We start from the raw sequence: 14,967 nt of genomic DNA, 5'->3' as shown, positions 1-14,967 counted from the left end.
TTGGAGACTGCACACGCTGTTGGCATGTGCCACCTTGACTTGGAGGTCGGCTGCGAAGCGAACGAACTCTGACAAGAGATAAGTTTGAGTTCAACCATTTTGGAACGGAGCGTTGCTATCCTCCTATCTGGAGAGCGGGTTCGACTGGGTCGTGCTATGCAAGATTGTGGACCACGTTATCAAGGGCCACGCAAGGGCCAACTTGGTGGCAACGGAGAGGTTCGTCCTGAATATGGCGTGCTGGGGTGTGGAAATGTGTTACCGATGTCACATGCATCATACTTCATGCGAAAGGTTGATATTGCGGAGTACTTTCAAGGGCCTTCCAAAAGCGTGGGGGTTCAAACCATGCGAGGCTAGGAAAATTGCCGGGCGGCAATATCTACCAATAGGTACTTGTGTTTGGTGTAGATAGATACAAACGAAGAAATGACCCGTGAACACTAGTGCCACACTGAGAATGTGGTGTTTTGCCCGGGAATAAATTCCATACGAGGTGTTGCTCAGAATTCGTTAGGGAGTTCTCTGAGCAACAACCAGGAATGGACATCGGCAAGTCATGATTAAGAAATGCCCATGTACATGAAGTCCCGTTCGTCGCTGATCCTTTGCGCTCGTCTGGGGCCAAAAAGGCCCAGAACAGTATGACTGCTGAACTTCGTACATCAGACTGGGGTAAGATGATCATGACCGTGATATGTAGTGTGTTTATTAGTGTGTAGTATTCCGTTGCGCCCTCTGCATGCGTCTAAACTATTCTAGAATATAGCGAGCGACGTGCCAAGGGTGTTCAAATGGTAAGTGTGCTGAAAATGGGAGGTCGATTGGATTTGGGGACTCTGCCCTTCTTCATATCGCCTTCCACACCAAAGTCTCGAACGTTGGGACCGTTTTTCACAGACTTGCCGCTCATCGACTTGAGGTCCGACACGAAGGATTTGCCCCACGCTGAACTCGAGTTCCGAAGGACATAGTCCTCAGACTTCTTCTGGTTGGCGCTGCGCTCGCTTGCGCCCATAGTGACGGCGCGACGCAAGGCCTCCACTGTGCCGTCTGTGTCCCAGGGGTTGAACAGGACGCTTCCCGTCAATTGCTCGGCTGCACCGGCGAACTCGGAAAGGAGGAGAACGCCCTTGCGCTCACGTTGGGTGGCGACGTACTCGTACGAGACGAGGTTCATGCCGTCACGAATCGAGGATACAAAGCAGATATCTGACGCAGCGTACATGGTGATTAGCTGGTCGAACGGTACGCTCTGGTGGAGAAGATGGACAGGCTTGTAGTCGTTGGACCCGTATTTCCTGTTCAAGGCTTCGACCTGAAGGTGGAGATCTGTCGCAAGGTCCTTGTAGTCTTGGACACTTTGCCTGCTGGGGACAGCGACCTGGATCATACTGACTTGCCCGACGAGATGGGGATTGGTGTCCAAGAAATGCTCCATTGCCGTGATCTTTTGAGGTATGCCTTTCGTGTAGTCGAGGCGATCGACCCCAATGATCAATTTACAGACATTGTAGCTTCTCCGCATGTCTCTAACCTGCTCTTGTCTCGACTTGTTCTCCATATGGTCGATAAATTTGGGCACGTCTATCCCGATTGGGTAGATACCGAGGTTGATGACATTCCCGTATCTTTCTATGCCGGTGGGACACTGTTCGTAGTTCCTGCCTAAGCGTCAGCTGCAAGTCTCTCAAAAGGGTAGAGTCAGTCTCGCTTACAGGTAATCGCAACAAGTGCGAGCGAAGTTCTGGGCGTAGGTCTGTGTGTGGAAGCCGATAGTCTTGCAACGTACGAGACCTTCCAGGATCTGATCCCAAACAGGGAGCACTTTGAACATGTCTCCACTGGGGAATGGTGTGTGCAGGAAGAAGCCAATCGTGATTCTTTTGCTCTGCTTCATGGCTGCTTCGGAAAGCATTCGAGGCAAGAGCATGAGATGATAGTCGTGGATCCAAACAAAGTCACCGTCCTGGATATCGGTCGCCAGCTTCTCTGCAAACCGTTGATTGACCTGCTGGTAGGCCTTCCATTCGTCTTGACGGAACTTAATGGCGTTGGATTGGTAATGGAGTAATGGCCATAGGGTGGAGTCTGTCACTTAGTTAGCGACGTGTTGTTTTGAGTTGACGAGAGAACCTCACTTGAAAACCCGTTGTAATAGGATTCAGCTAGGTCGTCATCCACGAGAATAGGTACAGCGTTATGTTCCTCGCGTAGGGCCCGGGTGATATTGGGTTCCTCGTCCGAAGGAATTTCCATCCCAGGCCAGCCGTACCAGACCATTTCGGACTCACGTTTGACTCCACTCATACCTGTAGCGAGTCCTCCGCTAGATTCCTTGAAACCATATTTGCCATCACTGTCTCTCTCGATGGTGACAGGTAGCCTGTTTGAGACCACGATCAGCCGCTGGTCGGCCGGTGGACTCATGACCAGGAACGAATCCGGACTGGGAGGGGGAGTCTGCATGGCACAAAGTTCGAGGTTGCCTGTGCGTGAACTTGGCGAGGCGCTATTGGAGATGAACGGAACAAATATCAATGTAAATGTATTGGTATCGAGGAGTATACCATCCAGCAAATTAGGACTTGGTGAGACCTATATATCAGTACATCCTTCAGGTCTCAATCAGACTGCTTGTTCGTCGGGGCCTTCATGTAGCTTACGGGGAGAAGACCCATTGAACAAATTGGCCTCGTCAGTAGCAGCTCCTGCCTGAAAGGTGGTCATGTTGGGGGGCTGATAGGACTGTAATTGGCCGCTATGCGACACTCCTGCGAAATCGCTTATTGTCTTGTCTCGCAGAGGCGAACGCAAACGAATCTGGCTTTCCTACGTGCTTCATGCGGAGCTAACAGGGTCTGAAACTGTCGGCAATGGATTTGGTGTCGGGGCTTTTCATGTGAAGCTTACCATTGAGCACATCTCCACGGGTCCTGAGTGTGTGTGTCCAGGGACGACAATCTGACGACAATCGGGAAAACAGCGGGCTTGGATACCTTGTGAATGACGTTGACCAGGCCAGTGCACTGGTACCAATAGTGAGAGGCTCTCGTGACAACGTCAGCTTTAGATCCACGTGGAGAGGAGGCTCGTTGTCCGTTGAACTACCCGACTGGGGATAGGGATTGAGCGTAGCACTGGTGGGGAATTTTCATTACGATAGCGGCATTCTTCAGCGTTAGTTCCATGCACATCATATCTGCATCCTTCCGAAAGGAGTCATATCGGATGCCATGCCTTGACCTTCGGAGAAGATAGGAGAACAATGGCAGTTGAATAGGTGGAATGATATGATCGAAAGAGGGCGGTGGAGGCATTTCTCCGCGCATTGGCGCGGAGGCGGGGAACTTGGCCATAGAGATCCCTAGGGGTCTGTGGCGTGTCTTGTCAGTATATCGTGTTGTCCTTCTGTTTTGTCGTCTGGGCGTCTTTGATGACATAAACTCTATATGTTGCAACAGGGATGTGGGTTGCGGGTCTTCGTAAAAGGGAAGTTGCGTTCCGAGGACGATGGAGAGAATTTCCTAGCTCCGTAAAAGCTCCGGCCCCGCAAATGACAGTTCAAGGGTACTATATGTCGTCGTTTGGTCTTTCGAACTCCTCGGCCTATTCCCTGGCCAAACAACCACCGTAAACCCCTGTAGTCCCTGCAACACACCTGATGTTGACGACCTCGGATACCTTAGGTAGGGAGCTACCTCTGATCGAATGTTTCGCAAAGTTATGCGATCAGCTGCAGGGCTAGGCTCAAAGTATTGCCAAACATGGCTTGTACATATGAGGCTCGGTCCCAAAAGATCGAACTTCTTGTCCTTCAAAAACCCTCACGTATAGTTGTAACAAGAGACCCAAGGACATGTCTGTTTTGCAAATGGAACGAAACAAGGAACGAGCCTCGCCCAGGGGAAGTCGCCCACCAGCCTTCTCCAGAACAGCCCAAGCTTGCCTGTCTTGCAAGGAGAAAAGGATCAAGGTTCGAAGGCCGTCCACAGTGTTACCCAACCCCGCTGCTGACAAAATCACCCCAGTGTACAGGCCAACCAGGCCCCTGTCAAGCTTGCAGCAAGAGTCGTAGATACTGTCACTTCGACTTCAAGCTCGATGCGAGAAGAAAGATCTATGAACCGTCGACAACTCATCGGCAACAGCAATTCCTTCTCAAAGGACTGCTTCTCAGCATCAAGTTGAACGACTCCGACATGGTGCAAAGGCTGGTCGAGGCAATCAGAAATGATGACTCGCCTCCAAATGTGGCCAAAACCCTTCAGAACAACATTCAAGCCTTGCACGAGAGGGGTGAATTGGCCAAGAAGGATATCAGTGAGACTGATATGATCACATTGGTCTTGAAATGTCTCTCGTGCCCACGTCCCCGGACCCGAACGGACAGTACGGCTTCCACAGCACAGTATGACTTTCTTGGGGAGCCTTCCAGCTCGCACTCAGAGTGGTCTTCTGCATCTCCGGCTACTCACGAGGACTTCTTCTTCGATGAGGCATTCCCCCTCCAACTCCAAAGCAGTAATTGTGACATGGCACAATACTCCACGGATTCAGCACATTCTTCTACAGATATTGACTCGATATTCACATCAAGTACGTTTGAGGTAGGTGAAACCATATCGTGGAACATGTCATCTCATCCGGCCACCGACTGACTCCTCGAGCAGTCACAATTTTCTTTCTCCCCGACAAGCTTAGCCAGCAACACTTCTCCGCCGACAAGCAATTCTCCCAAAACTTCGAATTTTGAAATGCCAGCATTATCGTACGAAAAACCGAATGAAAAGCTTCGCTTCTCAGAAACAAACACGATGCAAATCAACGGCACCAGGGGGCATCGGTCATTCATGCGAGGCTCGGATTGCTCATTGCGAGCATTCACATTGCCCTTGATATGTCCTGGTGATCCGATCAACGAAATGGTTATAAGCTTCCGAGATGGAGCTCGCGATCTGCTCAAGTCTGGTGTTTCTTTGGAGTCAGTCATGGGATCTGGCCTCACTGATGTGGAGTTGCTGTTCCGACTGAGGCAACCAGATGATGAATGGAATGTACCCGGCTGGGCATGTGAGGTAAGTCTGGTCACGTCGAGAGCGCTCTGCTCCCCTCTCTTCAAATCACCTTTTTTCGGCTAACGGCTTTTTCTCAGATGACGTGGGGTCTCCAAGATGTTGATTGGCACGTTCAATTAGCTGAGGTCTTCATGAGAGTTCGATTCATGAGATGGTTAATCCTTCCAAACGAGGATACCTTTGCTGGCATCCCGGGTATCCTGCGACCAACCACAGCACAAATGCGTTTTCCTCATTCAGTGGCGATAGATTTCCTCCCCATACCAACGGTTCGGAATGTCCTGGTCAGGAGGCCACAGGACTGGCACACACCCCTGATCAGATCCAAGTACAGCTGCAATTGGAACGATGCGCTCGGTCCGGCGATCGTTACTGATCCTGTCACCGGACGACGACATCTAAGCGAACAATTCGAAAAACATATTTGTGTTTATCAAAACTGGAGTGCTGGCAAAAGCATCTTGGAGACTTGGCCAGAGTTGTCGGGAGAAATGAGATTGGACAAAGCTGCCTAGAGGCTTTGCTGCATCCATCGAGTCTGCATGCAGAGTTCCGACCTGGCGAGGTCGGAGGATATCAATGCCAAATGGAGGAATGGGATCCAATTTTAACCGACACGGCGTCTTCTCGGAAGGGATATTGATTGACGGGCGTTGGTTTCTTGACGAAATCCCCTCCCCTGAGAGGCCGGGCACTAGCGAAACGGACGCCATCCGCAGTTAGGGTGTTTGATAGATCCACACGATTACAGGGACCACGTTCGCCTCGTTGTCCGCATGCTCGGCCCCAAAAGAACCGTTGGAGTTTGTTCAGTGATAACAGGGAAAGCATTGCCAAGCAGACTCTAAAACTTCGGCACCGACAATAAGCGATCGAGAGGCAGCTCTGCAAACGTCACTCCAATAAAGATCTTGCATCTCCAGCCGAATCGTCGATATGCAGGGGACGATCCTGTTGACGTAACACAGCGATGATCTCGACGACGAAAGGACAAGGACGGGGGTCAATGCGTTACACCTGCACGATCGCTAAAGCCTTTGGGGTGTGAGGATCTGAAATGTCTAACACATGCTGACGGCCATCATTCCAAGAACGTTGCCCACGCCTTTGAATAGAGGTGGAGGTGGGTTGACCGTGGAGTCCATTCGGCAGTTTATGAAGTGGAGGTAGAAAGCACCGGTATCAGTGGGCATTTTACAACAGCGCTCCACCTTGCTTTGTATGATAAAGGATGGGGAAAGGAAATGTACAGCTTACATGGGTAGAGACAATCAGATGGCGCTGAGCCAATAGCATGCGCTGGAGAGAAACCTCCGGGCTACGACCGACGCTGAGGAGTAATCGTATATTTCGATCTCAAAGGGCGACCCCGATGTTTGTCAACGTCCGACGACCGAGAGTTTATGCACCTAGAGACATGATCAGAAAACTCTCTGGTCCCTGACCGTTATACATTTAACCGTTCAGTCTCACTTGCCACCACCGGCAACACGAATGTGGGACAAGGTACCCTGTCCTCGTTCTCATACCCCTCCCAAGCCTTGGGGATCTGAAAACATGTGAGAATCTACTGGTGGAGACCTGTCACTGGCCTTTAGTACCTTTGTTCCCTCAGACTGCATGACTGCCGACAGTCATTTGCTGGTACGAGTTTCCCCAACTTCGCTTAAGGTGCTTAGGTTAGACTTTAACTTTAAATTGACATCAGGAGCATGTATGAATCCGCCGTTGTACGTCCTGCGTAGTCCTTGCCCCCTGGGCCCCTAAAGGGCAGCCTAACCCTGCTGAGGCTCCCCATGGCATTCAGCCACCCCGGAGGGAGCTGCCGACCCTTGGCTTGGGTTCCGAGGACTCCTGCCCTAAAATAAATGACTTTCCGCGGGGTGGGCCTCGTCGGATTCCAATCTATCTAATCTCGTCATATGGATGGATATGAAACCACTAGCTAGTCGTCTTCACTAACAATCACCATCTTTGATCTGCTCTGGGTGTTGCCATGCAGCCAAAGCAGCCGTCTACTTGGAAGCAACAAGCATCGTCATCCAAAAGTTGCGACTTGTGCAAGCTCAGGCACCAAAAATGTAGCAGAACAAAGCCGTCATGCCACTACTGCCAGATGAGACGTGTGGAGTGCGTGTACTCCGACGTCCCAGCCAACAAGGTCACTCTCTCCGCTATCCGCCCCGCAAGAAGTATCCCAAACACCACAACGTCAGTCACAACGTCGACAACAGGCAAGACCCGGAGTGATAGCGACTCTCCTTCTGATGCCGAGATTGCCGGTCGGAATACGATACTATCCAGAGATCTAGTGGGTTTGCAATTCTTAGGATCTTTGTTGGCGCTGACTATTCGCAGGAAGCCTTGAATCTCACGCCCTCGCCCAACAAGACCACCGACCTTGGTATCAGTCCAGTACCGAGCGCCTCATCGGCCCCGATTAGGCCTTTAGAGATTGGATCCTGTAAGGAGAGTTCTACCCATTACCTCGTCGACAGTTTGGCAACGCTCTGGGCGGACAAGTCCAATAAAAGCAAAGATCAAATCCTACAAGAGAATGTTTCCATAATGTCCGACCCGACTACTTCGCCATTCCTTACCGTCTGTGTGCACCAACCCAATTATATTTCTCTAGAAGAGCAACTACCAGAGAAAGCTGTTGCCACGGGATGGTTGACCACGTTGATGAAAGGTCCGAATATGCTGTTCCGAGTTTTCAACGAGGATGAGTCGTGGAGACTTCTGGATTCGATCTATGCAAACGAGGACATCAGCCATTCTTCAAAATGTTCCATGTGGCTGCAACTGGCTGTTGGGTGCAAATTCACAACAGGGTCCCCTAAGGAAAGCTACGACACACTATTTGATAGTGGCTGCCAGTACCTGCAGTGGTGCCTCGAGCAATCAGACGAGATAGCTCCTCTCTGGGTCGTGGCTCCAATGATGCTTACTGTTCTTTACTACATGGACTCGAAGCCCAAGACTTGTTGGCTGACCCTTGGTGGTGCGATCCGCCTTGCTCAAGTGCATAAGCTAGACCGAGCCAGGGAAAGCTGTCCACGCTTGTCGGTTAAAGAGTATGAGAGGTGGAGACAGGTTTGGCGAGCCATGATCACCTTCGACACGTACGTAAAATACTCTCCGCCTACCATGAATGGTTCACATTTACTGATCGCCTATAGGTGGCTATCTAGCACACTCGGAAAGTGTCCGCAGATCAACCAGGACACCACGCAGGACTCATTTGTCCAGGTAAGGATGCCGGACAAAACTGTGAAAAACGAAGATTTCGGTGCTGATGTATTCAGATGACCCTTGAGGAATTTGCCCTCCCAAACGACAGCATCGAATTCAACATTGCCAAATTAAGTATGCTACTCGCCCGGTTTTTGACAAGTCTGTGCGACGGCAAAATGACTGCCAATACTCAAGAAGTATTCTTCCACGCCATCGAGGACTGGGCATCCAACCTACCCCAGAATCTGCGTTACTTTCCGGATGACAATGACCCACAAACGTCACAAGCTAACGCGGTGGGCTCAGTAAGTTGGCGCTCATGATGGGCAGTACTCGGACACTGACCCCACCAGCTCTACCTCGAAACATTCTACTTCGCCTCAGTGATGATATTAACCAAACCGGAGCTTTTTACGTCGCTATCCACGGGGCGGCAGCAGAATTCCCCGCACAGTAGACTATTTTCGCAAGCATGGTATGTCACTCCATCTGCCGAATGGGACTTACTAAGTCTTGTGCAGCGTGGATGCTTCCGTCCAGATCGGCCATGCATCCACAATAATACTGAATCGCGGATTCCTCTGCAAACAGTCTTGGTTCATTACGTGAGTATTCCCTTAGTGTCAGATGATACCACGTGGCTGATGGAAACTCTTCCAGGACCCTTGTGTACCATGCTGGACTAGTGCTGGCCTTGAGTCTTTCGGTACAATCGACGTCTCCACGCTACAGCTTAAAGCCCAGTGGGAGCCACAGTCCAGAAACTCAGGGCCTGGAGGCGAACCTGAATATACTGTCATCTTGTGCACCATTCAATGATGTGGCTGCGCAATTTGATAAAGTACTAAAATATTTTCGAGCCTTGATTGACAGCTATGAAGAGGCCAAATCTGCTCGCATGAGCCACCAAAGCGACGGACGCGAACTATTTCGAACGCCACCCTGGCCACCTGCACCGTCCTCCTGGAGGAATCAGAGCATATCTACCACTACTCCCACCTCTACTCTGTGGCAGACATCACCGAATGTGCCGGTGATGTACTCCCTTCCACCATCCTCACCATACCAGGTCCTGGCCGGGCCAGACTCCTCTATTCCTCTCAATCTCAACAACGAAGTTTCACAGGCTGCCGCTGCGAACTTTTACCCCCCACGAACGATTGTGGACCCGACATATATCGGATGGCCAGCCACTCTACCAAATGATGCGTCGGCTTACTCCTTTGTCAGTAAATCAAGTTCACGCTCGGGACAAGGATCCATAGACTCTGGCTTCGAACACTATAAGCCCTATATGCAGAACTTCTGGGCCACAGAACCCTTCGACCCTGGACAACAGATGGGCGACCCAGGAAAGGCGAACTCAAATTCTCAATATGGGTAACACCATGACAGGATACCGTTACTAGATTAAAGCACTAACATCTCGGAGCTTGCCAGGACTATATATCCATTATCCCTAGGATAATGAAAGCATCAAGAACGGTCTGCACCAGTCTAGCCTCGGTCGGTTCGGTTGTTGGCCACAGTCAGAAGACGCCATTCCTGGAAAAAGTCAAACCGACTACCACACGGCCGCTTGTCATCGCTGTCTCGTGGTACCGGTTCCACGCAACGTTGATATATCAATCAAGTTGGTGACAATCCTTGCTCTTGCTTGAAAGACTTCACGGACCTTCCTCTCCTTATTCAACCAGCTTTTGTGGCAATCGGTCCCGCATACTGGAATGGACATTTGGTGTCCGGGTGATCAAGATATTGAGGAATGATTGTCCAGACGCTGCTAGGTCAGACAATGTTGCTGATTTCCACAAAGGTCTTGTGAAGATCTTGTGACAGGGATTCGTTGTTGGGATCGTGCTACGACAGGGAAGCGAGGTCATGCCTTTGGCAATGTCGACTTGAGGAGAAGTCCTGTGCTGTGTTAGGACTGTCGAGGATCGACGACGGAGCGGCATCAAGCGATGAGCTCAAAAACCCTATTGCTTTGTCATGCAATATCTGTCATGGGCTTGTAGGATATCTCAATCAGGCTGTTGTTGTTAGTGAGCATGTTGTGAGCGAATGAGACGGACCTTTCATCAATGGCGCGAGTCACTACAAGTGAAGAGTCGACAAGTACGATGGGTGAAGAAGCGCATCATGCAAATTGATTTGGCCAGGGAGCCAGAAGCTCGGAGTAAGTGAATTCGATTGTTGTGCGGGACTTTCTGCCACACCCTCAAGTCACGCAGGCTGCGGCGCTGCGCAGTCTATATGGTTCTCTACTCTCACTTACGACTCTTCTACTCCGAACCAACTTTCATCTCAATACCTTTCCTGCTCGAACACGCTCATCATTGTTTCTTGTCAAGGTGAGAAGCCCCCCTACAGGTTCTGCATATTGTTCAGAAGCCTCTTTTAAGCCCTGCTTCGCTGGTGCAGCTCGTGGGTAATTGGCCCCATATGAGATGAGACTGAAACCGACAAACGGCGCTCAGTCTAGGACAGCTTCACTCAATCCCCTTGTCGACCCTCGAGAGAATCTATGTCGCTGACCACTTTCCTCTTGTTACTCCTCCGCTTCCTCCTCGACCCTGGCCACAGGCCAAGGGTCCGACTTCGACGGCGTCAAACCCTAACTCATTCAGGCTTTTTCGCTCTTTGCAATATGGTAGTCCCTGGTTCGCCTAGGCATCCGTGCAAGTCCCCTGTTCGGGGTTCCCTTTATTTTACACCATAAATATGGTTTTCATATCCGGTTCACATAAGCGCCAGGCTTTGACGGACCACACTGCGGAAGGGAGGGTGTTGTCCTCTCGGGAGATTCAGAACGGAGGCCCTCTGGGATTGGCAAAGCACACCCAGCACTGGGGGCTTCCTCAATCGTCTACAACCTCCAGGGTTGATTACAACAAGACGACAGAGTCTCTGATCGCCTCGGAGACGATGCCTTCCAAGCCGGATACTTTATATCGTCCCGGGTTCCAATCGAGCATTTCTTCTACAGGGTTGACCAATTCTTCTTCAGCCTCTGGTGCTGGCTCACTCGCGTTGTCCAATCGGCTGCATCCGGACCACCCTTTGCAAGGCTCACATGAAAGTGCAAACATATCAAGGGGTTCTTATGGATCTTTGCGCGACACCACACCAGGCATAGCCATGCAGTATGATGTTCGGGGCGAAATGAGGCCACAGGGATGCACATTGGAATGCCGGAATGAAATACGCACCCTGCGCCGTCGTCTGGAGGACCGACAAATCGCATACGATCGGCTTCTGAATGACTACAACCACCTGCAAAACCAGTTGGAGACGGTTCAGCTGGTCAGAGCCACGGACCGAATACCTCTCGAGCAGCACAGCTACGATATGTCGATGGCGGAAAGCCGGCGGGATCGACTTCATGAGGACTTTGATCGTCTTCCGAGCCAGCCTGAACGTCTGATCCAACAACACAACCACAACCGCGACGATGCGAGCCAGATTGCTCCAGTCGACCATCTAAGGAGAAATGTTGACGACGGAAGTCAGCGAGTGGAGTCAGACAAGCTCTCCCAAGATCAGCGTGTGGAAGAAACGAAACCAGCTCGTTCTTGGGAGACGCTTCCTAGTCAAAGATTTTCGTACATGCTGCCAAAAGCACCAAGTCAACGTGATATTGGCGTCCAGCAATCTGTACCGGCGATCAGCCGGACCTCGCCTGAAGTGCAAGTGGGCAACACTGATGACAGATTCGAAGGAGATTTCCCAGAGCAAACCAGCCACACAAACGGACCGGATGCTTCCTCTGCGCTGAGGACCTCGCCTGATGTCATGGACCGCGATAGTCAATCAGAGCAGTCCGAAGCAGTTGTGAGAGGTAGCAGTGACCGCCGATACCACGTCGCAGAAACTGCTGCAAATGTTAACAAAGAGTCACGAAGCACGACAAGGCCGGACCGCTCGGAGACAGGCGGAAGACCGGATTACGCTGCGTTGTTGTTCGCCAGCATGGGCATGGAGCTTCGAACAATCGATAACTCCCATCCATTGCGAGCTGACCGAGAGCTGCCCTCTGCGCTTGCTGCTAAGCCTGAGCAGCACCCACCTGGGCAGCTTTCAGCTACTCCTGCAAAGGCCCCCACATCACATCGGGCTTCGGCGGAGGTTTCGCATCGGGGCAGACGTGGCCGTCGCCATCGCCGCGGGCGTGGCAGTGGGCGTGGCCATCTCCAGAATGATCCAGTGGTGATGCAGCCGAGAGCTCATTCTCCACCACTACCAGCACAACCCCCTGTTCAGGTGGCGCCGCGTAGACAACTAGGGGGCCCGATGCCCCCGCCGCCGCCGCCGCCAGACTGGGACCGAGCAGCACAAACATCTGACAACTACGGAGGGCGTGCTGATTCAAACAAACGGAAGTCATCGCCATCCCCTGTGGCCCCAAGTCCGAAACAACGACGATGTAACAGCTACACTTAGAGCTGTCAGCGAGCGGAGGGTAGCGACAGCCAAAGCGCAGGTACATGCGTGCCACGGCATGATGGTCAGAGGACAAAATCCGCGCCAAACAGAGTTCGTTTTTGAAAAAGAAGATCGATCTTGCAAAGAGCCAAAACGGGCTGGACGATGCACTGCAATGGTCGTCGACGAATGCGACAAGAAGTCAAAGTCCACCTGAAAGAAGGGATCGCGAGCGCGAAAGAGGTTGCGGCAATAGCAATTGACTGAGCTCCTGGTGGGAAAAATCGCTGACCAGACCAGACCAGACCGTGTTGGACATGAATTTGGGATTGAAATCATCTTGTTAGTGCTTGTGCTATGAGCAACTGTCTCAACCTGCTTGCCGAATTTGGCAGCTCCTGAATGTCTCAGGATGTCATGGCTATATGATCCTTGGTTATAATAAGCATGGGACCAGAGCAGTACCTTGGAAGGGGTACGGTCATTTGGGATGTGAGCAGCATGATTCAGAATTGTCAGGTACAAAAAGATAGTTCCGATAGCACGCTTGAACGTATGATGGTGGATTGGTATACAGACTTTTGTATATGCAGAAATGCCAATACAGACGTACCGTCTCAGTTTGAGGTTTCAAATCATGGAAAAGCAACAGTGAATTCTTGCAGTGAAAGCGTCAGTCAGCCGCGTTAATTGACCACTGACGTTGGTTGCGGAGTGACGTAATTGGCGAAGCAAAGCAGGTGAAGTGTTTGTTCCACACTGTCCCTGCCTGCCTGCCTTGGAGGAGCCTCTTTAAATCTGGCCAATTCTTCCTCTTCCTTTCCACCTTTGACCATCATTAACCAGATCATTTGTTCCGAGCGAGTTCTTTTGCTCGCATAAAACTTCTTACCTGCTCAATATCCAAGACTGATTGATATCACACACCCGCAACCATGACGCTCTACTATAGTTTGGTCAGTTTTCTCACGTGCAGCTGCTTGCTCTAGATGACCAACGCTGATGCTCCCGAATAGGTCTTCGTCCTTCTGGTGGCAGAGATGGCGCTTTTTGTAGGCCTCATCGTCCCTATGCCTTTCACCATCAAGCGCAAGATGTTCAACTTCATATCCGAAAGTCCACTGGTTGCAAAATTACAATATGGAATGAAGGTCAGCGAAAGTCCGCTTCACGAGGAACAACTGAACTAAACTGTTTAGATCACCTTCATTTTCATCCTCATTCTGTTCCTTGACAGTGTCAACCGTGTCTACCGTGTTCAGGTTGAGATGGCATCTCTCATGAACGACAGCTCCGGTGCAGGGTATGACGCTATCCTTTCAGCGGCAGTCCACCCAGCTAACAATAAGATAGGAGAGCAGCTGCCATCGGTTCCGACCGTATGGAGGTTCAAGCTCGCAAGTTCTACTCGCAACGCAACATGTACTTGACCGGTTTCACCCTCTTCCTCTCCCTGATTCTCAACCGCACCTACGGCATGATCCTCGATGTCCTCCGTCTGGAAGAGAAGGTCAAGATGTATGAGGGGGATTCGCAGGCCGGCGGAAAGGAAGGAGAGAAGCTTTCAGGACGTTATCGTGCAGACCAGATTGGCGAACTCAAGAAGCAACTCGAGAAGAAAGACAAGCAAGTGGAAGCCATGAAGAGCCAATCTGAGGGCTTGCAGAGAGAGTATGACCAATTGAGCGTCAAGTACAACCAGACAAACCCCAGCACTGGTGAGAAGAAGAGCAACTAAGAGCATGCATGACTTAACAACGACAAAACATGCAGAGATTAGGCTTTTGGAAGCTAGGGTGCAGAACTGAGTCAAGGTCGTACCTAATGACGGTGACTACTTTCTGGAAGCATATTTTGGGGGTCTAAAAAGAACACTGATGGCAAGGATTCTGGTCGAGTGAACGACCGTGGCTTTTGACCGGAGTCAGGCGGATGAATGTCTGATTCATCGTGTAAATGCGAAGATGAGAATAGATTTGGTTGTGTGTTTTTATTCTGTTTCCCATGCTCGCCTAAAGTGAACATATAAGCATGCTCTAGATGTCTTGTCTGATAGCTGTCCCGCAACATGTCCCACACGCGACATTCTGCTATGCGGAGGCGATACAAGCTAGAGAAACGAGCCTCATCCATGCACACCGTACATCCCTGTTGTGGGTGGCTTTTTTGGCGACGAGGAGTAACTGAAGGTCAAGCCCGCAAATGTGGGGAGCCAATGACGTGAACG

The 14,967-nt window shown here is 51.0% G+C and overlaps 5 protein-coding genes across 5 annotated transcripts; 4 read left to right on the top strand and 1 right to left on the bottom strand.

The window, feature by feature from the left end:
- Positions 1-661: 661 nt before the first annotated feature.
- On the bottom strand, positions 662-2,611 carry EDD37DRAFT_205901 (alpha,alpha-trehalose-phosphate synthase). The gene is made up of 3 exons (XM_062810229.1): positions 2,142-2,611; positions 1,719-2,091; positions 662-1,664 (listed from the first exon to the last, which is right to left on the bottom strand). The coding sequence occupies exons 1-3, from the start codon at positions 2,467-2,469 to the stop codon at positions 791-793; spliced, it is 1,575 nt and encodes a 524-aa protein (XP_062665613.1). The 5' UTR covers positions 2,470-2,611; the 3' UTR covers positions 662-790.
- Positions 2,612-4,202: 1,591 nt separating this feature from the next.
- Positions 4,203-5,593, top strand: EDD37DRAFT_654613 (uncharacterized protein; the record flags this gene model as incomplete). The annotated part of the gene is made up of 3 exons (XM_062818696.1): positions 4,203-4,610; positions 4,674-5,078; positions 5,156-5,593. 3 exons carry the CDS (start codon positions 4,203-4,205, stop codon positions 5,591-5,593), a joined length of 1,251 nt encoding a protein of 416 aa, XP_062665612.1.
- A 1,481-nt stretch (positions 5,594-7,074) lies between these two features.
- EDD37DRAFT_613760 (uncharacterized protein) lies at positions 7,075-9,699 on the top strand (the record flags this gene model as incomplete). Its single annotated transcript, XM_062815479.1, has 7 exons — positions 7,075-7,389; positions 7,437-8,203; positions 8,261-8,330; positions 8,387-8,620; positions 8,669-8,790; positions 8,837-8,920; positions 8,976-9,699. The coding sequence occupies 7 exons, from the start codon at positions 7,075-7,077 to the stop codon at positions 9,697-9,699; spliced, it is 2,316 nt and encodes a 771-aa protein (XP_062665611.1).
- Positions 9,700-11,039: 1,340 nt separating this feature from the next.
- EDD37DRAFT_654611 (uncharacterized protein) lies at positions 11,040-12,758 on the top strand (the record flags this gene model as incomplete). Its single annotated transcript, XM_062818695.1, has 1 exon — positions 11,040-12,758. The coding sequence occupies one exon, from the start codon at positions 11,040-11,042 to the stop codon at positions 12,756-12,758; it is 1,719 nt and encodes a 572-aa protein (XP_062665610.1).
- Positions 12,759-13,466: 708 nt separating this feature from the next.
- On the top strand, positions 13,467-14,733 carry EDD37DRAFT_643035 (B-cell receptor-associated protein 31-like-domain-containing protein). The gene is made up of 4 exons (XM_062817404.1): positions 13,467-13,696; positions 13,757-13,891; positions 13,940-14,043; positions 14,094-14,733. The coding sequence occupies exons 1-4, from the start codon at positions 13,676-13,678 to the stop codon at positions 14,476-14,478; spliced, it is 645 nt and encodes a 214-aa protein (XP_062665609.1). The 5' UTR covers positions 13,467-13,675; the 3' UTR covers positions 14,479-14,733.
- The last annotated feature ends 234 nt before the right edge of the window (positions 14,734-14,967 follow it).

This window comes from Exophiala viscosa, assembly GCF_022695815.1.
Source record: "Exophiala viscosa unplaced genomic scaffold EDD37scaffold_16, whole genome shotgun sequence".
NCBI lineage: Eukaryota > Fungi > Ascomycota > Eurotiomycetes > Chaetothyriales > Herpotrichiellaceae > Exophiala > Exophiala viscosa.
This window is presented reverse-complemented; position numbering and strand designations above follow the sequence as displayed.